The sequence below is a fragment of the Bactrocera tryoni genome, chromosome 2 (genome assembly GCF_016617805.1).
Source record: "Bactrocera tryoni isolate S06 chromosome 2, CSIRO_BtryS06_freeze2, whole genome shotgun sequence".
In the NCBI taxonomy this organism is placed as follows: domain Eukaryota; kingdom Metazoa; phylum Arthropoda; class Insecta; order Diptera; family Tephritidae; genus Bactrocera; species Bactrocera tryoni.
The window spans coordinates 71175544-71203075 of record NC_052500.1 but is presented as its reverse complement, the minus strand read 5'-3'; the positions used below and the strand labels follow the sequence as shown (position 1 = coordinate 71203075).

The 27532-nt window shown below is 31.2% G+C and overlaps 1 protein-coding gene across 3 annotated transcripts; it reads left to right on the top strand.

Moving 5' to 3' along the window:
* Window positions 1-52: 52 nt before the first annotated feature.
* Window positions 53-26817, top strand: LOC120767380 (NPC intracellular cholesterol transporter 1). 3 transcript variants are annotated; one of them, XM_040093370.1, is made up of 14 exons: window positions 53-219; window positions 488-834; window positions 8314-8487; window positions 8572-8728; window positions 8812-8888; window positions 12756-12977; window positions 13042-13234; window positions 15303-15419; window positions 19170-19480; window positions 19887-20186; window positions 20254-21643; window positions 23172-24044; window positions 24172-24248; window positions 25536-26817. In XM_040093370.1, exons 2-14 carry the CDS (start codon window positions 727-729, stop codon window positions 25539-25541), a joined length of 4005 nt encoding a protein of 1334 aa, XP_039949304.1. In that variant the 5' UTR covers window positions 53-219; window positions 488-726; the 3' UTR covers window positions 25542-26817. The 3 variants fall into 3 exon arrangements, with proteins under 3 accessions (XP_039949304.1, XP_039949303.1, XP_039949305.1); XM_040093369.1 differs by having other exon boundaries at window positions 53-284; XM_040093371.1 differs by lacking the exon at window positions 15303-15419 and having other exon boundaries at window positions 53-284.
* The last annotated feature ends 715 nt before the right edge of the window (window positions 26818-27532 follow it).

The window sequence follows — 27532 nt, the reverse complement described above, 5'->3', positions numbered from 1 at the left end:
AGTGTGGTGAATACGTTCACAATAAATATTTCTGATGATAAAAGCAAACGATTCGGTTATTATCTGCTCTTTGCTTCATAATCGCGAAGTCAGTAATATTTGTGATTTTATTTCCCAATTATATTGCAAAATGCTTTGGGAAAAAATTTGAAAGTGAAAAATACTAAAAGAATATTTTTGGACAAATCTGTGAAAGCTTAAAGAAGCCAATTAAATTGGGTATTTAATAAGTGCTACGCAAATTCAATCAACAGCGAGCCGCTGCTAAATATCGATTTGTGCAAGTAATTTTTCGCAGTTGAAATTTTCATGGACAAACAATAAATTTCATTTCGATACAAAAGATTTTACAAATATATAGAAAACACAAACGTTTGGCTTTTAGAAAAATTATAGACGGACAAGATTTAGCCATATAGTATTCCAACAACTTATATTAAATTAAGCATTGTATACTAACATAATCTTGTTTGTGTGTTAACGACAGGGCGCTGCCGAGAGTGTGTAAACATATTTCTGTATGTGCGGGCATATATAGTTAATGGAATTTGTATGCATTTCATATATTGTGCTGACCTCCGCTGCATCCAAAAAAGAGCAGTTAAAATATCACTGATTCGACTATTATATTGAGACGATACTAGTTTTCGCGGAGTTTTGCTGCCGTGTGGAAGACCGGCGGACACTCCGTGTTATAAAACAAAAACATTCGGGCTGAAAATTACGATGGCGCAAACAAAACAGCGTAGTCCGCAGCACAGCTTTCGTATGCAAAGGTTTCATCACCTTATATTTTTTGCTGTATTGACAAATCTTTTCGCTAGTAGCTTGCAGGTGAGTACACATACATAAGTACATTGTAATTTAATAATACACGAACATTCTTATATATAGATGAAAATATGCCATAATAGATAAAACTTGTTTAAACTTTAAACTGTCCAATTAGCAGTGTTTGCAATTTCGAAACTAAGTGCGATATTTCTGCAGATATGACTAAATTTATATGAATAATAGGTATACAAATGCGAATATGCATTAAATGTTGTTTTTCTATATAGCCAAACTGTGTACATTACGTTTTTTTTTAAGGTTTTAGTTGTTTATTATAAATGGCTCGGAAAATGGCTTCCATGATTACATTATCACGGCTAATAGAGCGTGTAATTTTTATTATCATATGGGATTTAATGCAAAAAGGAAACACTACCTAAATTGTGCTGATATCATCTTTGTTTTTTTTATTTATTGACAAATTGAGGTATATCAAAGTGCTGTGGGCTAATAATTAAATTGAGAGTTTAGACATAATTCTTTTATCTAGTTAATTACAATGATTATTATGATATACACATAATTATGACAATATATAATTAGAGGGCAAAACTAAGTGATAAAGAAAGGGATGAAGAAAAAAATTTTTATATAGTATAATCTTTTATAGCATTATACAAATGAAATAACTACAATAATCACATTTCTTCATACTGACTGAATTTGATATACCATACCTATATATAGGGTCTTGGTTAAGCAAAAATTGCCTGTCTATAATCTTTACATAAGAATATTTGGATAAATAGCATATACATATGTATAACAGGTGACGCAAAAATTACCTTCCGATGTTTTTTTTGGAAAATGAAAAACTTTTTTAAAAAATGGAAAACTTTGATTCTGCTTGTGGATTATTTTTATTGGTCTTTTAAATTTTTTTACATCAAGTCGAGAATATGATATCATGCAAATGGCCGCCACCACAATTGATTGTCATTTGAGCTCTTTTTATGGAAGAGTCTGAAGCTTGTTGACATAAATCCGCGACTTCAAAAAGCCCCACAAAAAGAAGTCGGGAGCGGTCAAAACAGGCGATCTAGCTGGCCAGTGCAAATCGCCAAAACGGAAGATTGGGCGCACGGAAAATGCATCCTTCAGCATATCGGTTGTGGCACGCAGTGTAGCGTACCATTGTTTATTTACGTGTATTTCGCATATGTTTATTACACAAATGTCAAAACAGAACTGACATTAGTGGTCAATTGCAAAATTTATAACATCTTCTGATCATCTTCTGACTTTTGCGCTACCCGTTATAATTACATTTGTCACAATTTGAAACAGACTATCGTAGTAAATTAAATAAAAAATGCTCGGACAACGATTTTTAAACGATTTGTGTAATCTGTTCCGTTATCTCTCGACAGAACGAAAAATGTCCGCAATTTCTTTTTGTTTTGTCTTTAAAGGTTATGGAGCATGGAGTGAATTGCAAAATAATATCGAAGTAAATTAAAAACAGATTTTTAAACGATATATGTGCATTACAGCATGCATTTCGTTATCTCTCGCTATAAGGAAAAATGTCTGAAGTTTTTATGCCTACAATATAAGAAAGCATATGGCGCAATCAATGAATCTTATCTTTTGCGTGAAAGAAGAGAATGTAACTTTAATAAAAATCACAAAGAAAAAGCAATCGTGTTTATATTGCAATATAATTGTGATTATTGATTTATGATATGATATGATTTAATATGAAAAAATTTGTTACAAAGAAGTACTCATTGCCTAGTTAGGCTTTAAAATCTTTATACATGCATGTTAGTTATTTTTGTAGGTTGATAATTTGATCTCTATTTCGACTAATGCTCACTTTTACAGGGTATATAAACTTTGCGAAGTTTGTAACACCCGGAAGGAAACGTCCGAGACCCCAAAAATATATACATATATAGAAATGATTAGACTGCCGAGCTAATTCGATTTAGCAATTTTCGTCTGTCTGTCCGTATATAAGAGAACGAGTTCCTCAATGGAAATTGGGTATGGATTATTGTCCACAGCAAAGGGATAATCTCCAAACAAATTGTTCAGTTAGGATCATTATTGCATATAGCAGCCATACAAATGGATCGATCAAAATTCAGTCCTTAAAAACTTTTGTTGTGAACCAACATTTTTGCATTAATTTGCATTTATTAGCCAATAAAGAATATTATCAAAGTCAAAAAAATTTTAAAGCAAAACGTGCCATCTTTTCAACAACACGATTGGCAAAAAAATCTGTTATTCCTTGTATCGTTTATTAAAGTTTCGAGCTGGTTATTTCGCTGAATAGTCGATTTTTTTGAAAATTGGTTACAAAACTATGCTTGAGTTGGCAGAGGATAAAAAAATTATCATATTTCTGTCCACTGTTAAGTTGAACTAAAAATGTGTCGTCAGCAAATGCCCGCTCGAGTTAAGGTAAATCTAGTGATTTGCAATTCTTTCATTTCGATCTCCTAAATTTTTACAATGCAAATGCGAGATCCGATTTAAAGATTTCTGTCAGCAGTTCTGCTGTGAAGAAATAAATAATAAAAGTTTATTTACGCATGAATTTGAATCTGACTACTGAATAATGTACACAACTAGGCTGGGAAATAAATTCAGCTTCATTTAAAATATTTATCTATGCTTAAAATTGAAAAAAAAATATATGTATACTTACGGTTTCGTTTCACATTTATTTATAAGAAAACATTTTCCAGCTTTTTTTTTGAGCAAACACAATCTCATAACTATGTTTTATGCATGTAAACCTTCAGATGTGTAAATTGGTATCGTGTTGGGTGACGTAGATCCTGTTTTAAGAATCATTACTCATACAAATGTAATCTGTTGGAACATTAAACTCGTGGTTTCTGATTAAAAATGTCGGATAAGCATATAAGAAAATAAAGCAATTTTGTTTACCACATTGTATGAATGCATTGAGCAATATTATTGAGTATACGTATATTTTTACAGCACTCTTTATACTGATCGTTAATATAATCATAAGTAGTTTACACTTATAAATTATAGATCTTGACCCTTAGTAATTTTTAAAAAAACATTAAATTTAAACTAGGGTTATGGTTTACAAAAAAATATCGATATTTTATTCGATATGATGCATCGAAACGAATAAAAATATCAATGCATCGAAAAAATCATTTTTATCGAAAGTAAAAAAATTTGCTTTAAAATAATTACAACTGCAATTTAAGATACATTTGTTTATTTGCATATGTATGTTTATGAAATATACATATATATATGAAATATATATAAAAAAATATATATATATATATGTCATCAGAAAACTACAATATATACCCTGTAGAGTTCTTTAATTCCCTCGACCGGTGACCCGGGCACCCTCACAAAAGTTGAAACTCAAAGTTAGTGTGCCTGTCATACTGATGTGTAATCTGGACGCGCCCAGACTCTGCAACGGCAATAGGTTACGTATCATACAGTTAAAACGGCACATCGTCCAAGTCGCCATCCTTATTGGAGGGGCTAAAGGATAGATGGTATTGATACCTAGAATCCCTATAATGCCCACAAACTTATCTTTTTCAGTTCAAAAGCCTACAATTTCCTTTAAAAGTGGGTTTCTCTATGGAAATAAATAAAAGTCAAGGACAAACTTTAAAAGTAGCTGGCTTTCACCTGGGCACTTCTTGTACGTGAGTTTTTTGCGTGTGACGAGAACAAGAAGCCTTTTTTACGCTGAAAACAATAAGTCCAGCAATGTTATTTACCGGGTACGTCACGATATGCAAAACAATAAGCTCTCCCGTTCTGACATTCAAAAAATTTCGTAAATTGATCTTTCCGATGCTTAAATTTAAGTTATTTTGCTTCTGAAAATGTGAATAGTGATTATTTTTATACTCTCGCAACAATGTTGCTAAGGAGAGTATTATAGTTTTGTTCACATAACGGTTGTTTGTAAGTCCTAAAACTAAAAGAGTCAGATATAGGGTTATATATACCAAAGTGATCAGGGTGACGAGTAGTGTTGAAATCCGGATGTCTGTCTGTCCGTCCGTCCGTCTGTCCGACCGTCCGTCCGTGTAAGCTGTAACTTGAGTAAAAATTGAGATATCATGATGAAACTTGGTACACGTATTCCTTGGCTCCATAAGAAGATTAAGTTCGAAGATGGGCAAAATCGGCCCACTGCCACGCCCACAAAATGGCGGAAACCGAAAACCTATAAAGTGTCATAACTAAGCCATAAATAAAGATATTAAAGTGAAATTTGGCACAGAGGATCGCATTAGGGAGGGGCATATTTGGAAGCAATTTTTTTGGAAAAGTGGGCGTGGCCCCGCCCCCTACAAAGTTTTTTGTACATATCTCGGAAACTACTATAGCTATGTCTACCAAACTCTACAGAGTCGTTTTCTTCAGGCATTCCCATATACAGTTCAAAAATGGAGGAAATCGGATAATAACCACGCCCACCTCCCATACAAAGGTTATGTTGAAAATCACTAAAAGTGCGTTAACCGACTAACAAAAAACGTCAGAAACACTAAATTTTACGGAAGAAATTGCAGAAGGAAGCTGCTTTTTTTAAAAACTGAAAATGGGCGTGGCCTCGCCCACTTATGGACCAAAAACCATATCTCAGGAACTACTAGACCGATTTCAACGAAATTCGGTATATAATATTTTCTTAACACTCTGATGACATGTACGAAATATGGGTGAAATCGGTTCACAACCACGCCCTCTTCCAATATAACGCTATTTTGAATTCTATCTGATGCCTTTTCTGTATAATACGAGTATATATGTACATATATACTTTAGGAACCAATGATGATAGCGGCATAAAACTTTACAAAAATACGGTATTTGAAAAATATGTAAATGACGTATAATGAAATCTCGATTATCACTTTATCATGCGAGGTACAAAATGTTCGGTGACACCCGAACTTAGCCCTTCCTTACTTGTTACTTTTTTAGTCCAATAAATCGCGGGTAACACTGCGGTGCAAATCTCATTTTGCTAATGTTTGCCATGCGGCCGGAACATTCTACATGTTGCCGCTCCAATCATTGTGCTTAATGCCGAATCGTCTATTCCTTCCGTCAGCTAAATCCCCTACGATCGTTTGACAGGCAGGAATGCCAAAGATTGTGGTGCTTGTTAAAGTCGCCTAGTACCAAACGGTTTTCACCACGAAGTAGCGCTTGTATATTCGGGTGATATCCTGTAGGGCAACATGTAACTGGGGGGATGTATGTATTAAACATTTCGAGCTTGACACCGCTTGACCGGATAGCTGTACCCTGACAGTATGTGCAGGTTGCACATCCGTAGAGGCTAAGGACGCTGTAGCGCGTTGGCACCATGGACCACCTAACTTGTGGTCCACTCCCTTTGTGTCTTAAGGCCGGAGCAGTTCTTAAGATGGCTCCATCCATTGCATGTATTATACCTGACCGAGGTGGAGTTGGAATGGAGCGTTTTGGCGCAAACGCAGCAGAAAAATTCCTCCGGGCCCGGGTTGGACTCAATGCCAGCACGAGTTAGAAGGATACGGAGCAACCCTGCTGCCAGTGACGTCAAACTTAAACTAAAACACCGATCTAAATGGGGTTACATTTCCGAAATAACAGCCGGATAAAATCCGAGTTAATTCCGGTGCGAAGAACCGACTGTTGTGAGAATTGTGATTTTTCATCAGTCGGTTTGTGTGACAGCTATGTACATATATGCTATTGTGGTCAGATGTGAACCATATGTTCTGAGATAGTGGCGTTTCCTTGACCTATAATCTATGCTAAATATCAAGATATCTTTTGGTTTGCAATGTGTTATAGTAGTCCGATCTGAACAATTTATTTGGAGATTGTAATGTTGCCTTCCAAAAATACATTCCAAAATTCATGAAGATATCTCTTCAAAAAGTTATATACATACGTAATCCAACCAGTTATTTTGTCATTATCGAAAAAGAAAAGCAGCCCTCGTACGACTACAATGCGGCTACTTTCATTTTATAACTTATTTAAAATTTTGAACTTTGATTCCGACTTTGTTCGTTTTCAAATACCATAGTAAGTGGCCTGTAGCACCGAGTATGCTAGTATAGCTGTATGTATGTACATATACACACATGTATACCAGTGTGTTGTTCTCTTCATTAGCTACAGATCACTTTTTCTCGTGCTGCCATTACTTGAATGCCATTTCTCCACCAGCTTTTTACTTTTATTTGAAAAATTGATCGATCTACTTATGCAAACACACACACATATGTTCATATACTCCATAAACCGCTGTTTTAATACAAATATACCGTTATGTATAGGCTGTGTGTGCACTTTATGCTACTCTTACGTAGCTATGCTCACACGCTGATGCGTTTGTATATTTTCTATACAATTTTTCTTAAATTGAGTGCATTGATGATAGTGTTGAATAAATTTATTCTGAATATTTAATTAAAAAAATTTATGAAATATATAACATTGATGCGAATAATTTCCTAACTGTCATACTTGATAGGTCAGGTTAGGTTCAAGTGTCAGTTGATTATTTATACATACATACATATGTATGTAAGTTACGTTCATTATTTACGCTTGTCAAAGGAAGCAGAACAAAGCTCAAAGCAGCGCACAGGTGTAATAGTTAACTGTCGAAACGTGAATCTTTTTATCAAGTAATTTGAGTGAGTCACGAGTGTGCGTGTACGTTTGAAGGCAGTTGTAATTTGCATTAATTACATTATACTATTCTCAGAAATGTGTTGAATAATATTGTTTCTTAATATTTTAGAGACTATGTAATGTTCTTTAAATATAAACGTTTTTAGTACAAAGGCATGATTTGAATTGGTCAATTTGTATGGCAGCTATATGCTATAGTGCACCGATCGGATCAATTTTTTAAGACTTTGTAACGTTGTCTTGGATAATAATGCATGCGAAATTTCGTGAAGATACCTCGGCAAACAAAAAAGTTTTCCATACAAAGACTTCATTTTGATTGATCAGTTTGTATGGCAGCTATATCTCTAACTGGTTCGATATCGGGTGTTTTTACAAATGAGCAGCTTCTTGATGAGAAAAATACGAGTGCAAAATTTCAGATCGATATCTCAAAAACTAGGGGACTAATTCGTGTATATACACACAGACGGACTCGGTTAAATAAACTTAGCTCGTCACGCTGATTATTTAGAGGTATACGTTTCCTTATAGAGTTATAAACATCGTAGGAAAATTAATATACACCGTTCAGGGTATAAAAATGATCAACTGTTTGCCTGTGTTTATATTTTTGCCAAGCGCTGCTTATATTGTTCACAATAACATTAAAATTTACTAGATATACACATATATGTATTTGATTACTAAACTGTTCTGAAAACCTAGTAATGCACATAACGTACTGATTAATCATATTGTTTGCACAATACACATACATACAGACATATCTATAATTACTCATTAAATATTTTTTTTGTTTTGCAGGACTGCGTGTGGTATGGCGTCTGCAATGTTGATCCCGTTATGGGACATAAACAATATTGCGTTTACAATGGCACCGCTAAGGTAATGCCTGCCAATGGATTGGAATTGATGAAACAACGATGCAGCCATTTGCTGGAAGGTGGCGCCACTGAATTTTGCTGTGATAGCGATCAAGTAAATAAAGCGATAACTCACACATAATATTTGCCATTTCAATTATATATATAACAATAAATATTTGTTTTTAATTCTTTTCAGATTTCCATACTTAACGAGAATATCAAATTGGCTGCGAATTTTCTCGAGCGCTGCCCTTCGTGTATGGCAAACCTTGTGCGTCATTTATGTGACTTAACCTGTTCGACCAAGCAATCGGAGTTCTTGAAGATTGCGCAAAGTAGCATCTCAGCGGCTGGTAAGTTAAAACACTACATGGCAGTTGTGTTTGTGCCTATGCTAATTGTACTATTGTACTTAAACGCATAACTATTTTTCTAGGTAAAGCTTATGCTACTGCATTGGATTTACACATCACTTCTGCTTATATGAATAACACATATAAATCATGTTCACAGGTAAGTTCTAAAATCTATTTACTTACATACATACATACATATGTATGTATATAGTTTTTTGTTACAATTTCACACTACTAATGGTTTATACAATAATTGTTTGTGCTAACGTTGAGTGTAGAAAAAATTTTTCTAAACAAATTTGGCATACAAATTATACTACATATTTTAAGTCTGAAAATTTTTTTCCGATTTTTCAACTCTATGATAGATTTAAGCGAAGATATAGTGGAGATTTTTGCCTAAGTAGCCACAATTTTTCTGTGTCTGTTTTATTTTGCAAATTTTCGAAAACTAATTTTAAATAAAACTGAAACCGTATAACTTTTCACTGAATAGGGATAAAAAATATATCCAATAATATTAACAAAATAGCAAGGGATTTTGTAATTTGTAAACATTTATTATAGATTCATAATCAGATTTATATCTTTAAATAATTTGTTTTTATTTTCAAATATCTATATCTATAATATCTACGGTGGAAACCATGGTTCAATCTTTATTATTATTTTTGTATTTTTTGTTCTAATTGCCACTTGTGCCTACTTCAATCGGTTTTCTTTTTTATATTTTTCTTTTTTTCCTTTTCTTTTTATTTTTTTTATTTTTATTTTATTTTTATTTTTTTTTATTTTATTATTTATTTTTTATTATTTAGTATTGTTTTTTTTTTGTTTTTTATTTTATTTTTTAGTATTTTTTTTGTTTTTTATTTTATTGTTTAGTTATTTTTTTTTGTTTTTTATTTAATTTTTTTATTTTATTAGCAACTTTTTTTAATTCCGAAAACACTCTTTATAAATCTCCTTTGTTTTCAGCGTGAGCCGTTACTATTCTGATTTTAGTAAAAATTACATATGTATGTATGTATGTATATGTGTAGGTCAAGTAGCAATAAATTCTCGATCCTGTAGTAAAAAATATACAAAATATATTTTCGAACTGTTTTCGAAATAAGATCGAGCTGTAATAAATTGTTGACCCAGTAGTAAATAATATGTAATATATTTTTGATTTTTTTTTCGAGCAAGTTGAATCTTTTTAAGAAAGCAAGCAAGGAACCTAACCTAACTTAACTTAAGCAAGGAGGAGTAATGAGTACTTGTCATACTTAGGTGATAGCTGACTGCTGATAGCTTCTTTTCTTATCAGCCTTTAAGATAGTTTTTCTTCAAATATATAATTTTTTCTTTTTTAAATTTTTTTTATATTATTTTTTTATTTCTTTTCTAAATATTTTTTTTATTTAAAAATTTTTAAATGTTTATTTTATTTTATGAAATGTATTTTTATTGTTTCTAATACATATATATTTTTTAATTTTTTTTATTTTTTTAATATTTATTTTATTTTATCAAATGTATTTCTTTATTGCTTCAAATACATTTATTTTTTCCTTTTTTTAATGTTTTTATTTCTTTTTCTAAATATTTTTTTGTATTCTTTTTTAATTGTTTAAATATTTTTTTTTTATCTTATCAAATGTAATTTTTCTTATTTCAAACATTTTTTTCTTAAAATATTTCTTTTTTTATACTTCTGTAAAATTTGTTTTTTTTTTGGTATTGTTTTATTTTTTCACTTATTTTTGTTTTTAATTTTTTCAAATATTTTTTTATATATGTATATTTCTAACTTTTCATTAATAAAAATTCAATTGGCTCAAGATGGCTGTTTTTCAATATTTCTTTGTCCTGATTTTGTTTCACGAAAAGCATACCTGTGTGATAAGTGCATCGATTCTTCACGTCGTTTAAAGCGTTATTGTGCTTAAATGAGTAATTACTTTTAGTCATTTGCCGCTATTGGTGTCCTATTTCGTTTTCAGTGACAGTCACAGACATTTGCTTGTAGCCGCGAAAATCTATGTTTATCTCGTAAACAAACAAACCTTAATTATAACAATCACACAGCTACATACTTGCATAAGGGATTTTGTGCATATACCAACAAATGTTTGTATTACATCACAGTTAAGAACAAGAAATGCGATGAAAGTCTTTACACTCTTTTTTTAGTTATGTTCTTACATATTATTTACGTCTGGGCCGAGCTTTTCTAATAAGTGAAAATAATATTCCTGGTATAGTTTAACAACATGACGTGTTTATAAATACACACATGTGAAATTACCGTCAATATTGGATGTAGCTCGTTGTGAATTATATAAAATGTTATTAAATACGGGTAGATGATTACATGTATACATATGTATATTTTTTTCTGTGTGTACATACGTCCTAAGCGATCTTGCTGCGACAGAATATATAAATATGTAACTGTTTTGAATTACTTGGACATGTCAACATGCATAATTATTTTATATGTACATTAGAGTGGGTCGCAAAATTAAAAGTGTAACTAACTAGCTTTGTTTCGTCTATAACCGCGTTTGTTTGCAAAACTGAATTTTAATAGACACATAGTATAAAACTATCATACAAAGTATTTTTCTGTAAATTGAACTTCTGTTGTAAACAATGAAAAACTGTTTTGTGTTACAAATAGATTCGGAAGTTTGAAATGGCTTGCCGTTATAATATTGTAGCCGCTAGGAAGTTTTTTTTTGAATTGGTACTGATATTCAAGCTGCGATGTGATTCTAAGACGGGCTTATATAACTTTTCTATTACCTTCGTCTGACTATTAATCGCAAGGTTATACTAGCTCTTGACGATTCATCAAAAATTGGAGAGTGGCGAATCGAACAAACAACTGGAGAAACTAAAATATTGGTAGAGGAGGAGTAGAAGCTAAGCGAAAGTTAGCTCGGCAAGATTTCTCAAATTATTTGGTAAATGTTTTCTGGCGATACAACAATACCAAGCGATTATACGACATAATTTCTTGCATTGACTTCAAGTGGATATATGTACATATATACAGGTTATATTGAACTTATCGTGAAGTTAGTAACATCCAGCAGGAAATGTCGGAGGCCCTATAAACCATATATGTACATACATACTGAAGTGATCAGTGATGACGAGCTGAGTCGATGAGCTGTCTGTATATACGCGCACTAGTGCTCAGTTGTTAAGATATCGCTTTGAAAATTTACATACGTTCTTTTTTCTCCAAGAATCTGCTCATTTGTCGAAACCGCCGATATCGGAACACTATAGCATATAGCTGCCATACAATTTGAACTATCAAATACAAGCCCTTGTATGGAAAACTTTTTTATTTGACAAGATATTCTCACCAAATTTGGTATGGATTATTGCCAAAGACAATGCTACAATCTGCGAATATATTATTCAAATCGGTCAACTATAGCATATAGCTGTCATACAAACTGACCGATGAAAGTCAAAAGAAATTTGCTAATAAAAAACTGTTTTCCTTATTAAGTAACCTTAATTCGAATTGAAGGTTTTTTTTATCAAGCAACTTATCTTGAAAGAACCAGTAAAACGTTTTTCATTGTATGCAAACCGTTAGCCGATTACGTTTTTGGATTTAGTTTACATAATATACACATTGAGGCAGCGTTTTTTTTTGCTTTTGGTTTGATTTAAAACTTTTCTCGACAACTGTTGTCAACTTGTTCAAGCAAAATACTACCGAAGCATCAAAGCCAGCTTCCAGCGCTAAGCAAACTGACCCAGTATAAAGTCTAATATAATATAAACCAAAGGTGCTAAGTTCACATTTCAATAGACCGCAAGTCAATTTAAATGACTAATAATTAAAAACAAATTAAAAAAAAATATTTATGCATAAACAGTTAAATAATATTGAAAATGAAAAGCAGGCATTGTAATTTAAAACATTTACAATGTGGAATAATCTAAAATTATGCTTATTGTTAAACATTTCTTAGGCCATTTATAACAATTTTACATTTTCCTTCGTCCACAGGTCTCAGTGCCATCGACCGGTCAGAAAGCTTTCGATTTAATGTGTGGCAGCTACATGGCAGCACGTTGCAGTCCAACAAAATGGTTTGGCTTTATGGGCGATCAGGAATCCAATCCATATGTACCGTTTCAAATTAACTACATACAACATGAAAATAGCTCAGCCTCACAAGGCTACACGCCATTGAATTCGAAAACCACGCCATGCAATGAGAAATTGAATGTAAGTTGCCGCTCTAATGCCTTTTTCATACAACATAATATATCGAGAACATACTTTTCCACAGGATAAAACTCCCGCCTGTGGTTGCAGCGACTGTGAGGCTTCTTGCCCGGTACCCGTGCCGGAGCCACCACGTCCGGAACCCTTTAAAATAGCCGGTCTCGATGCATTCGCCGTGATAATGACTGTTGTCTTTTTCGTAGGCGCACTGCTCTTTCTCATGGGCGTGTGCCTGTTTCCTTCCAAACGCAGTGAACGTAAGTTATTTGTTAGGCAAATCTATATGTATGAGGGCATAAAATGCCAGCATGCATTTAGTGATCAGGGGTTTCTCATCAAGCGTGGCATGGAAGAAGTAATAACAACTTTTGTGGGTACTGCATGCAGTTTTTATAAATTTTCATATTTTTTTCTATACTGTTACGTGGGTAATTTGTTTTCCAACCAAATTTTTAATGAGTTTTTATAGATAATATTACCAGAGATTGTCAGTAACGGAAGTCCATACATTTTTCATGCCTACAATTACATGCCTACAATACTTTGGAATGTGCTGATAAATATTTTTTAATTTGAAACAGCGTAGACGGAAAGGAGTATAAATTCATATTCTGGTAGAAGAGTAAAGCGCATAAATTGATATTCAGATATTTTGTAGTTAAAATACTTTTCTCAGTTGCACTGCTGTTATACATGGTATATGTTAGTGTTTAAACTGTTATATTTTTAGAACTATTCGATATTAAATTCTTAATTTATTTTAAAGGATAAATTTTGAGGTTATAAAGGCATATATGTATATAATAGGTTTTTTTGCGACACTTTAAAACATTTCTTTATCTCTTTAGAGAAATTCTGTTGTGACGAGTTCAAATTGGCTTTCGATTTGGTTACATAGGCCCGTCTGTTTTAAGAACGCTAAACCTAAATTTTAAGGTTACAATCGAATCTGCATATATCCAGTTCTGGTTTTGTAATATGTAGGTCATCGATCAGTTTATATTCGTTTTCGATATTGTTACACGGACTCGTCTATTTGATGGAGGGTATTTTTAATGGCATAGTTCGTCGATCAGTTCAAATTTGCTTTGGATATGGTTACACAGACTCGTCTATTTGATGGACGGTATTTTTAATGGCATAGTTCGTCGATCAGTTCAAATTCGCTTTTGATATGGTTACACAGACTCATCTATTTTATGAAGGCTAATTATTGCTGGCATAGAGAACAAAAATATAACTAAATTTTTTTATAAAAATGTTGCTATAAAAAAGTTGCTATAAAAAGTTGCTATAAAAATTTTGTGTTTTCTAGAATTTTCCAAGTAAAAAATTTTAATTTCTTCAAATTATAGTTATATGGACTCGTCTGTTTTAAGAGCGCTACTCTAGTTGGCATAGAAATAATACATTTTTTAATAATTAAAATTTATAAACAAAACAGTACTATAAAAAAGTTGTTAGAAAATATTGCTATGAAAAGTTGCTATACAATTTTTTTTTAATGACATTCAAATATAATATGCGTAGAATATTGAATTTGTCCCAAAATGGTGTACTTTATAAATGTCATTGCAAACGTCCAACTGTCGCTGATTTGTAAAAGCGTCCTAAAAGTAGTTTTGGTTAGTTTTACTCAAAAAATGTATGGAGGTAGCTACATGTGTAGGTTGGTTAACTCAAAAAATGCCGAAAACAGTTCGAAAATACATTTTATATATTTTTTTACTACTGGGTCAACTATTTATTACATATTTAAAATATAATTTCGAACTGTACTCGACATTTCTTTGAATTAAGGTTGAGCAGCAGTAGTAAGAAATATGTTAAATATATATTAAATATATTTTTGAATTGTTTTTTAACTTTTTAAGAATTTTTTAGAACAAGTTATTTTTTTTTTACCAAAAAGCAAGCTTACAGGGGACTTATTCGTGATAGCTGACTGTTGATAGTTTCTTATAGGTAGACATTTTTTAATGAGCTTTTAAGATTACTACTTAAAATTGGCCTTATTTTGTAACACAGTTTCTTTAGAAAATCCACAAACAGTTTTCATAAAAAAATAAACTAATTTTTCAAAATTTATTTCCTGTTGTAAATATTTCAATAAATTGGCTTTTGGTGCTTTCATTTCATCCATAAATAAAAATATTACAATATATAATTAACTCATCGCGGAGTTTGCCATAGACTAATTATTTTCATAAAAAATATTTTCAATTGCATTGTTGTTTTTTCCCGTTAATTTATACATTTTTTATTTACTAATATCTCGTATGATCTTCTTATTATTATTATTATTATTGCATTGGCTGTTTATAGTAGGTGAAGGTTTGGATAGTGGCCTATGTAGCGCCACAATAAACAACCGTTTTACTGGACAAATGAGTAACGAGTTCGCACCCGAGGAGGATTCCCCACTACAATCGAAAATGGGCAGTATGTTGAAATTTTTTGAAAGTCTTGAAATTTAGTGTCGTAGAAAATGTGAACAAAATCATGCTCAACCAAATTCTGTTTGCCTTTTTTTTTGTAAATATGTGTCTGCTGCTCTTCATCTATATATTCTAAACTTTATTTTAGGCATATATATGTATGTATATACATACATATATGTGTGCGATTGTGTATGTGTGTTCTAATTGGCTTTATTTTCATTTAAGTTGTCATTTCAGTCAACTGTAGCTTCGTTAATAACTGTAAATCAGTTAGTGATGCTAACGATGTGTTTCATTGCTGCATATTCGTAAATATTTATTATATGAGTTGTTCTCTCTTAGCTGCATCAAATAAGCACTTATTTGTAATGAATGCCGTTACGTTGATTGTCGATATATCTAACTTGCACTGTGTTCAATTTATGATTTAAAGGAAAAAAGGAAAAATATCGACAGGATTTGTCTTGAAGCTATTTACTCTGAAAATAAATTAAAGGTTGAAAGGCGATAATTTCGCAAAACGCTTAATTTTCAAAAATGTTTGGTAAAGTGATAAAAATATTTTTTTATGCATAAAAAATTATTTCGCGAGTATCAAACAAAAAAAAAAAAATATTAAAAATTCCGAAATTAACAAGTAAACTTTTGAGCACTTAAAAAAGACTTATTCGTGCTTATATAGAAAAATATGTATAGTAAAACTGTGACAATAAATTTTAAATCAACTAGTGAAAAAAATATTTGTGAAACATTATAAATAATCAATAAAAATGCTATTAAGCTTTTTACAAAAAAAATATATATTTAAAAAATTAAAATAAAAAACAAATTTCTTTTGCAGCTAACAAAAAAATGCATAACCTCAAAAAATATAAGATTTGTGTTTAAATAGCTAATAATTTGTGTTTTTGATAATGTTTCGAGTTAAAAAATAACTGTTTTGAAGTTATAATTATGTTACATACATACATAGACCATTTTTGTAAGTTTTTCTGATATGTGTAAAAATATATTAGTAATTTATTTTTTTCCTTTATATGCTTTTTTTTAATTTTTTAAATACATATATTTTTTTAATTGGTATTATAATGTTTTTATATAAATTTTAATATTTTTCAATGCTAATGATTGTCAAAAAACGAATAAACTAATTGGAAAAAAATTTTAAAACCTTTAAAAAAAATTTCTTGGCTAGGAGTGTAAAATTTTGTTTAAATAAGTAATTGTTGTGGTTTTTTGATAATAAGTAGCATTAAAAACATTAAAATTCATAAAAAACACATTTTAATACAAATTAAAGAAATATTTATTTTAAAAATTTGTTTACTGTTTAAAAAAATATAAAAAGTATAAAAAAAGTCTTAAAAATTGTGTTTATAACAACTAAGCATTATACGCTTTGAAAACAAAAAAAATGGTTTTGAGTTAAACAAAAAAATAGTAAACATGAATGACACTTTACTACTGAAGTTAAAAAGTATATAACCCTAAAAATATAAAATAAATAATAAAACTGCGATTAAAAATTAACAAAAAAATTCTGGAATGTGTTTAATATTATTAAGTGATTTTTTAAATAAAAATGTTTAAACAAATTTTAATTAAAAATGGTTTTGAGTTAAAAAAATATATAAATAAAGTTACATTTTATTTCTAAAGTTAAAAAAAATATATAGAATAAATGATATAACTGCGATTAAAAATGAAAAAAAAATCAATCTTGTAATAATATATTAGTGATTTTTAAAATAAAAATTTTTAAGCTAATTTTAATTATAAAATAGTTTTGAGATAAAAAATATGTAGTAAATAGGAATCACACTTACTTACTGGAGTTAAAAAAAGAATACAACCTCAAAAAATATGAAATAAGTAATATAATTGCGATTCAAAATTTAAAAAATTCTGGTATGCCTAATAATATATTAGTGATTTTTTTAATACAAACTTTCATTAAATTTTATGAGAGCTTAGCATTGTTCACGAAAGTAAACACTTTTTATGACAACTAACTATAATAGCTTTTTTACAAATTCCATTATTAAATAAAATTAAAAAAATATAAAAATAAATATAACACATAATAAAAAAAAACTTAAAAAAACCAAAAGGTTCATTGTTTTTAAATTAAAGTAACTTCTTTTACAAACACAAAGATTAAAAAAAAATTATACAATATAAATAAATATAATACGTAATAAAAAAGTTTTAAAAAAAATATAAAATAAATTTAAAAAGTGAAAAAATTATCACTAACTGAAACCAATGATTGATAACCAATGACATTAAAAAAGGTTTAGTGACTTAAAAAAATTATAATAATAAAAAAAAAACAATATAAAAATTTATAAATTAAAAAAAGGTTAAAAAAATCGTATTAAATAAAATATATTATAAAAAAGTGATAAAAAATAAATAAAATGTTAACAAATATTATTAATATTAATTTTAAATTAAATAATTGCGCTATTTTCTTAAGCTAAATAAAAAACAAAAAATATTGAATTTTGAAGCAAACAGGGTTTAATTTAAAATAACATAATTAAGCAACTTTTTTAAATTAAAAAATATAATATTAGTGCATTAAAGCTATGCTCAAAAATATAAAAAAACTTTAAAAGGTGGAAAAAGTTTTATGACTAACTGTACCTTCTGAAAATAAGTGATCGTAAAAATGTTAAATAAATAAATATAATTTACTCAAAAAAATTATAATAAACAAAAACAAATTTAAAAAATTTAAAAATTAAACAAAAAGTAAAAAAAAAATCATTATAAAGAATTTAAAAAAATTTCACTATAATAAATATTAAAAAAGTGATAAAAAATAAAATAAAATTTTAACAAATAAAAAAAACATTTCTATATTTAAACTGAATAATAAACAAGTTTTTAAGCAAATGAGGATTAATTAAAAAAAAACATAATTGAGCAAACTTAAAAAAAAATAATATATAAATTAAAGCTAAGCTCACCTCTACATGTATAAAAAATAATTAAAAATTTCTGAAAAAAAAAAAATAAAAAATTATAATATAATTCACTTTGCCGTTAATAAATGTTTTCTAATATAATCGAATAAATAAAAACAAATATAAAAAAATAAGAAATTAAACAAAAAATTAAAAAAAAAAATTATTACAAAAAAAGTTTTTCTTTATAATATTATAAAAAGATGATAATAAAAAATATTATTAAATGTAAACAAATAAAATTTTTATTTTTAAAGCAAACTGGGTTCAATTTAAAAAAACATAACTGAGCAAACTTTTTAAGTTAAAAATAAAAATTATATCCGAGGATTAAAGCTACGCTCACCTCTGCATGTCTAAAAAATAATTAAAAATTTCAATAAAAAAAATTAAATTCAAAAAAAGTGTAATATAATTCCCTTTGCTGCTAATAAATGTTTTCTAATATTAAAATTAAATCTGTGACTTAACAAAATAAAAATTACCCTCTCCAAACTCTATGTGCAAACATCTAAACTACAACACTTGCACAACTTTAGTAGTTGTAAAGCGCAGCAAACGCTTTTCACATAACCTAACATCTACTAACATCTGAATTGCATACTCTTACTTCAAATATATTTCTTCATAATATTCAAAAGCTTCTAATAACTCACTACAACGCTTCTTCTCTGTTTGTGCAAATTTTTTAACAGTTCGTTATTTTTTTTTAAATCATTTCACAAAAGAAATTACGTAATATTTTTATGTAAATTTGTATTACTTTCTGCTTTTTATAGACGATGAAAACGAAGTCGATGGCGCGCAGGGTCCGCTCGATGAATTTGAGACTGGTTATTTTGAAAATCTCGGCGCTAAGACCGAGAAATGTCTGGAAACGTTTTTCACCACTTGGGGCAAATTCTTCGCACGTCGCCCGAAAATGACACTAGTTGGTGGCATTTGTTTTGTCATAGCCATGGGTTATGGCATTAAATTCTTACACATCACAACCGATCCGGTACAGCTGTGGGCATCACCGCAATCGAAATCGCGTATTGAACGTGAATTTTACGATTCGCAATTTCAGCCGTTCTATCGTATAGAGCAGGTGAGTGTACCTGGGAAATTTTTATAAAGAGTTTGGTTAAAATTTATTTTTATTTTTTGGCGCCTAAATGTAGGCAGCATTTTTTTACAGTGAAAGTTAAGTTTACTTCTTTTGCTTTTATATTCAAATTTGTCGTTGATTATGTAAAGACTGTTTTCGAATTTGAACTCACCTAAATGTAGGCAACGGCTAATTCATTGGCGCCGAAATGTAGGCAATTTTTAGAAAGGTCAGTTTTTTACAGCATTTCCTCTTAATCATGCTGAAATAAAAATATGTATGCTGAAAAATTAAAAAAGAAAATGAAATTAAATTTTTTTATGTTAAATAATAAAATTTGGGTATATTTTTTACTTCTGAACAGAGCCCTTTAAAATATTTTTCATTCGCTACTTTATTTTTACAGATAATCATCCACGCTGTCGATTTACCTGATATCGTACACAACACATCTAACGGTCCAATACATTTTGGTCCAGTTTTCGACAAAGCCTTTCTCACACAAGTCCTAGAGCTCCAGGAAGACATCATGAATTTAGGAAGAAACGGTAATGGCACAGTTTTGGAGGATATTTGCTTTGCGCCCTTGTCCGGTGATAGTACCGACAAAAAGGATGTGTCCAATTGCATTGTACAATCCATTTGGGGTTATTTCGGTAACGATTTGGAGCGTTTGAATGAAACCGACGAGGATGGCAATTTCGAGGTGAGCAAGCGCATAATACAATTTTTTATAAAATATAAATATACATCTTATTTAATTTCCAACACAGGTCACCTACTTGGATGGCTTGTATCAGTGTATGGGTAACCCATATCTCTGTCTGGCACCGTATGGCGGACCAGTGGATCCAGCTGTAGCTTTAGGTGGCTTCCTGCCACACGGTGAACAGTTGTCGGGCGATACGAAATTCGAACGCGCAAATGCCATCATACTCACCTTCCTGGTGAATAATTATCACGACAAGTCCAAATTGGGTCCGGCATTGGAGTGGGAAAAACGTTATGTAGAGTTTATGTTGAACTACACGAGGACGCGCATGGGCAAACACATGGACATTGCATTCACCTCGGAGCGCTCGATTGAGGACGAACTAAATCGTGAATCACAATCCGATGTTATGACCATACTCGTCTCCTATTTAATTATGTTTGCGTATATTGCGATATCTTTGGGTCACGTGCAGGAGGTGCGTCGCGCGCTAATCGACAGTAAAATCACTTTAGGTGTTGGTGGCGTGATTATTGTATTGGCCTCTGTGGTCTCTTCAGTTGGCGTATTCGGTTATATTGGTGTGCCCGCAACACTTATAATCGTCGAAGTTATACCTTTCCTGGTGCTGGCCGTAGGCGTGGATAACATCTTCATATTGGTGCAAACGTATCAGCGTGATGCACGTCGCGCCGATGAAACGCACGAGGATCATATTGGTCGTATATTGGGACGTGTTGGTCCTTCTATGCTGCTGACTTCGGTCAGTGAAAGCTGTTGCTTCTTCCTAGGTGGTCTTTCGGATATGCCTGCGGTGAGAGCTTTCGCATTGTACGCCGGCATGGCTTTGCTCTTCGATTTCATACTGCAAATCACATGCTTTGTTAGTTTACTAACACTGGACACTAAGCGTCAAGCTGAAAATCGTTTGGATATCTTCTGTTTTATACGCGGCAAGAAGAGTGATGCCTTACCTCACACTGAGGGCTTATTATACAAATTCTTCAAGAGTGTTTATGTACCGTTCCTAATGCAAAAGACTATGCGTGTGGTGGTTATGATCGTATTCTTCGGTTGGCTGTGCAGCAGTGTTGCTATTGCGCCACGCATTGATATCGGTTTGGATCAGGAGTTGTCGATGCCGCAAGACAGTTTTGTACTACACTATTTCCAAGCGCTCAACAAGTATTTAAGTATTGGTCCACCAGTGTATTTTGTATTAAAATCTGGTTTGGATTTCTCCAAAACATTCCATCAAGATCTTGTTTGTTCCGGGAAGTATTGTAATGATGACAGCGTGTTGACACAAATCTATTTGGCCAGTCGTCGCGGCAATGTGACGTACATTGCACGTCCTGCATCCAGTTGGATCGATGACTACTTCGATTGGAGTCAATCGTCAAGTTGCTGTAAATATTATCCTCAAACTGGCGACTTTTGTCCACATCAAAGTAAGTAGTTTGATCGTATTATCATTTAGGTTAGGTAATATTTTATAAAACGCAGAAACTTCAAATTTTATGAGGAATGCTTATTTTCATTCCAAAGAATATTCTTTTTTGAAGATATTTATTTTCTGAAGATTATCTCTTTCAAATTTTGGCCGCGGCTACTTCTCAGATGGTCTATCCGTTGAGTCCAATTTTCGATGAATCGTTCGAGCATTTCGACTGGTAACTGGCGAATGGCACACATACGAGTAATGTTTTGCTCCTGAATCGAAGCGGGATTGTCCGCATAGACTTTAGACTTTACATATCCTCACAGAAAAAAGCCTAATGGTGTGATATCACATGAGCTTGATGGCCAATCGACCGACCCGAAACGAGAAATTATCTGCTCACCAAAGTGTTTTCTCAATAAATCCATTGAGTGATGCGAAGATGGAAGTGGCGCCATCTTGTTGATGAATGTCGCTGAGATCACGAACTTCAATTTCAGGCATCAAGTAGTCAGCTATCATGGCTCGATAACGTTATTGACGGTTACGTTCTCACCGGCATCATTTTTGAAGAAATATGAATCGATGATTCCACCGGCCCACAAACCACACCAAGTCGGTGTTTTTTCTGGATGAAATGGCAGCTCTTGAATCTCTTCAGATTGCTCTTCGTCCCAAATGCGACAATTTTGTTGGTTTAGATACCCATTGATCATTGCTGAACAAAGTTCGGCTCGAAAACTTCGGATCTTCTTGGAACCTTTCAAAAGCTTGGGAAGGTCAAGCAGCTTCAGTTCTTGCACAGGCTGTATTTTGTACGCTTTCAATTTAAAATGTAATGCAAAATATATGATATCCGCCTTTCCGTGCGTCCATCTGCCTGTATATTCATGAACAGGTCACTTAGATTTTGAGTTATCGATCTGAAAATTTGCACACGCTCTTTTCTTCCTATGAATCTGCTCATTTGACGAAACCTTCGATTTCGGACCACCATAGCATATAGGTATCCTACAAACTGAACGTTCGGTAATAAGTGCTTGTATGGAAAACCATTTCATTTGACGATTTATCTTAACGATATTTGGCATGGGTTGTTGCCTAAGACAATGATGCCATCTCCAAAGACATACAGACTGACCGAATCAGAGTTCTTATAAGGAATTGTTGTTGTTATTGTGGTAGTGCCAGTATTCTGCCGAGTTGACAGTCCTTGGCCGGATAAAAATCCAGGTTCGTTCCGGTTACGTAGACCCGACTGTCGTACGAACGATAAGGAGTCATTGCGGTTGTGACGAGTATTTGGTGCAACCGATGTTAACTTTTTTGTTGTTTAATTGAAATTTTAATTTTTAACTTTTTTTAATGAAAAAATTGGCATGCCACCCTGTGTATAGTAAATAAAGTTATTACATATGTATATAGTATATATTTTATATAAATTAAGTATAGAGTATATGGTACATATATTTTTTTCTATATACCATACACTAATACATCATTTAACCGTTACTTATGCGCTTTCTTTACATTTTCAGAGACTGAATGTGACAGCTGCGAAATTGATAAAACCGATCGACAACGACCAACTGCGCATGATTTCGGCAAATATCTAACATTCTTCTTGCGCGACAATCCCGACGATAGCTGCGCCAAAGCCGGTCATGCTGCCTACGGCAATGCTGTACAGTATAAAACGAATCCAAGTACAAATCTCTCGACCGTCGAAGCAACCTCATTTATGGCATACCATTCGATATTGAAGACATCAGCCGATTACTATGAATCACTACGCGCTGCACGTAAAATCTCCGCGAATATAACGCATATGCTGCGCGGACGTTTAATGTCACAGGGTGTGCCATTTGAGCAAACGCTCGACATTGAAGTATTTCCCTATTCAGTCTTTTATGTATTCTACGAACAGTATTTAACCATGTGGCCAGATACTTTGCAAAGCATGGGCATTTCCGTACTCGCCATCTTTATTGTTACATTCGTACTAATGGGTTTCGATATACACTCATCGCTAGTGGTGGTGATCACGATCACAATGATTGTTATCAATTTGGGCGGTATCATGTACTATTGGAATATATCATTGAATGCTGTGTCGCTGGTGAATCTTGTGATGGCTGTTGGCATATCGGTGGAGTTTTGTTCACATTTGGTGCATAGTTTCTCGATTTCAATGGAGAGCACACGTGAGAAGCGCGCCGCAGATTGTCTAACAAAAATGGGCAGTTCGATCTTCTCCGGTATTACTTTAACGAAATTCGGTGGCATTTTAGTTTTGGCTTTTGCCAAAAGTCAAATATTCCAAGTATTCTATTTCCGCATGTATTTGGGTATTGTGCTGATCGGCGCTGCTCACGGACTTATATTCCTGCCGGTGCTACTCAGCTATATTGGTTAGTGTTCCAATCAAATAAATAAGAAAATAATATATATGGTTTGTTTGTTTTATAAAATTACTTTATTAAGCCATATTTTCTGATTTTAATTTTACATGTTTATATGTTTCTTCTCGTCGCGCAGGCGCACCGATTAACAAAGCCAAGCTGGTCAATTATCAACGACAGGCCTATAAAGTGCAAGAAACTTCGCTATCTACGGTAAGTTTTAAATGAAGTATTTTTATAAAGCAAGTTGTTGTTGTTGCATTAATCTTTAAAAACTGTTTAATTGTGGGAGTCGTAAGTCTATAAATCATTTTTCTTAAGGACGCTTAGAGCAAAATTTATTTCTTCGAAAAAGCAAATATGTAGAACACGACTGTTTTCATTTTCATACCCTGAGTTTTTGTTTCTTACGAAATTTATAACAAGCAGAAGAAAACGCCGGAGACCCTATAAAGTATATGGAGATGATCGACGTGTCGAGATGTGTCGATTAAACCATGTCCGCCTGTCTGTATATACGTGAATTACTCCCTCACCTTTTCAGATATCGTTCTGAAAATTTTCACACATTCTATTTTCCTCAAGAAGCTGCTCATTTCTTGGAATCGCCTATATCGGACCACTATATCATATAGCTGCCATACAAACTAATCGATCAAAATCAAGTTCTTGTATGAAAAACTTTTTTATTTGATAAGATATCTTCACGAAATTTGGCATGGATTATTTTTCAAGACAATGCTACAATTTTCGAATATATTGTTCAGATCAGACTACTATAGCTTATAACTCTCATACAAACTATTCGGTCAAAATCAAGTTCTTGTATGAAAAACTTTTTTATTTGACAAGATGTCTTCACAAAATTTTACATATATTATTTTTTAAAGCAATGCTACAATCTCCAAACAAATTGTTCAGATCAGAAGACTATATCATATAGCTGCCATACAAACTAATCGATCAAAATCCAGTTCTTGTATGAAAAGCTTTTTTATTTGACAAGATATCTTCACCAATTTTGGCATGGATTATTTTTCAAGTCAATTCTACAATCTTCGAATATATTGTTCAGGTCGGAAGACTATATCATATAGCTACCATACAAACTCACTGACCGAATACAAGTTCTTGTATGGAAAACATTTTTATTTGATAAGTTGTCTTCATGAAATCTGGCATAGAATATTTTCCAAGGCTACGCTACTATCTCCGAACAAATTGTTCAGATCGGAAGACTATATCATATAGCCGTCATACAAACTATTGAATGAAAATCAAATTTTTTTATGGAAACTTTTTTATTTGTGTATGGTATTAGTGCTTCTGTGTAATCGAAATTAACTTTTTACATCTTTTGTTTAAAGTTTTCGAACAGACCGAAGTTTTGTTGCTCTTACTTACTTACTTTTTAGCCTAAATAAAATTTACTTCACATACATACATATGCCGTTTTTAAGTAAATTTGTTATTTCACATTTTCCTTACTCTCACTTTCAGACGTGATGCGAATCAATAATTTACCAAAGAGACGATTCACCGTCAAGTCCAAGAAACATCATCCAACCAACACAATCAACCAGCATATTAGCATTTTTCCATCAATATATCGGCAGGGCGTGTCTTTATCATGCAGCGGACGTGTGAAGACGATAATAATGCGATGATGTGGTTGAAATCAAAAAACGCCCCAGTCAAGTTAGAAAGTGAGCATGTGTAAGTGACGGAGCAGCGAAACTTTATTTGCACTTGTAACAGTTCAGGATATTTAAAAAAAATATAGGGTACAAAGGAAATATAAATGTATGTATGTAGTTTATTGTTTTTAATTTTTCCCCCGAATGCGAGAATTACAACAAAAAAACTGAGTAAAAGACAAAACTAAGATTTCTTTACGCAGTAATTTATATATATACAGACACAGACGCGCGCGTACGCAAACAAACGTTAGTTGTGAAGTTCGTAAAAGGCTTTTGTATTGAAAAAATAAAATAAAAACAAAAAGAAGCACCAATATGTACCCAGCCTAAACGAGCTCTGTGATAAACTTAGGTACAGGAAAAAGAGAACAAATCATAGAAAAAAATTAAAAAAAAACTATAGAAAAAACAGCAACAACATTTGTATTAAACAAAATATGCAATCATATTTCCATAGACTGGTCAACCGCGCAGCCGCTGCGGCGTTGAAAGCATTCATGTTTGGCTTTAGATTTTGAAAGCCGTTAGTATTTTTTGGCATTTTTCAATTCCATATTTTTAATTAAAAAACGTTCTCTCATACATCATACTTTATATAGAGATATGCAAACACGCAAAAACATTTTTCAAACAAACTAAGCAAGCAATATTCAAACATACAAAGAAATATTCATTCATAAAAGAAATATTCCTTCATACATACAAGGATCGTATATAAATTTTTATATAAATACTGCTATAATGCTAATAGACTTATATATTCTCTGCATTCATTAAATTTTATTTTCGAATCTCTTTTGGCAAATTGAATTAAAGCGAATTGAACTGTTTTTTAGCTGAAATTATTTTCCAAATTACTATTATTTGCGTGCTTGGAAGTTCCATTATACTTATATGTACATATATACCTTCGGTTTGTGTGTAAATGTAGCATATTTAGACTATATTAGCTAGCTGTATTAGTAGTTTGAAAAGCCTACAATTGTTATTTAGGTTAAATGAACTATATTATATTATTTGAAATAAAAAGCACTGTAATAAAATTATTTATAAAACTGTGTGACAATTCACTTTACATGAAATTAAGTTTTTTTCTTGTTTTACTTGTCTTATTTACATGATTTATATATTTTCAACTAATTTTCTGTTGTACAGTTTTTAAAATAGTTTATTTTTCTACATACATAAATATTTTGAATAATTTTTTTATTTAACTTCTTTGTATTGTTTTTTTTTTTATTTTGTTGTTTTAATATTTTATTTGTTTTTTTTAATTTTTTCAATTAGTTTGATGTTTTCAGTTTTGAATTACTTTATTTTCTATTTTCTATTTTAAATTTTTAAATTAATTTTTCGTAAGTTTTTTACTTTAAAATAACATTTATATGTATGTATATTGTATTTATTTTTTTTAAATTTAAAATTTTTTCCCTACTGTACATATTTTTTTACTTTTATTCTTGACTTTTTTAATATTATTTTCTTATAATTTTTTTTTTGTGATTTTTTCTACATTAATGCATACATATATTTATTTTTTTTACAATTTGAAATCTTTGAATTTATTATTATTAATTTACGTTTTGTATATTATTTTTATATATTTTTTCTTGAAATTTATTTGATATTTCATTTTGCATTAAAATATATGTATATATTTTTTAATATTGACATACTTTATTTAATTCCATTATTATATTGAATAAAATTTAGAATTTTTAAATTTGTATTTTCTTACTAAAAAATATTTTATATTATATTTCATTTCATTGTTTTAGTTTTAATGCTATTAATTTA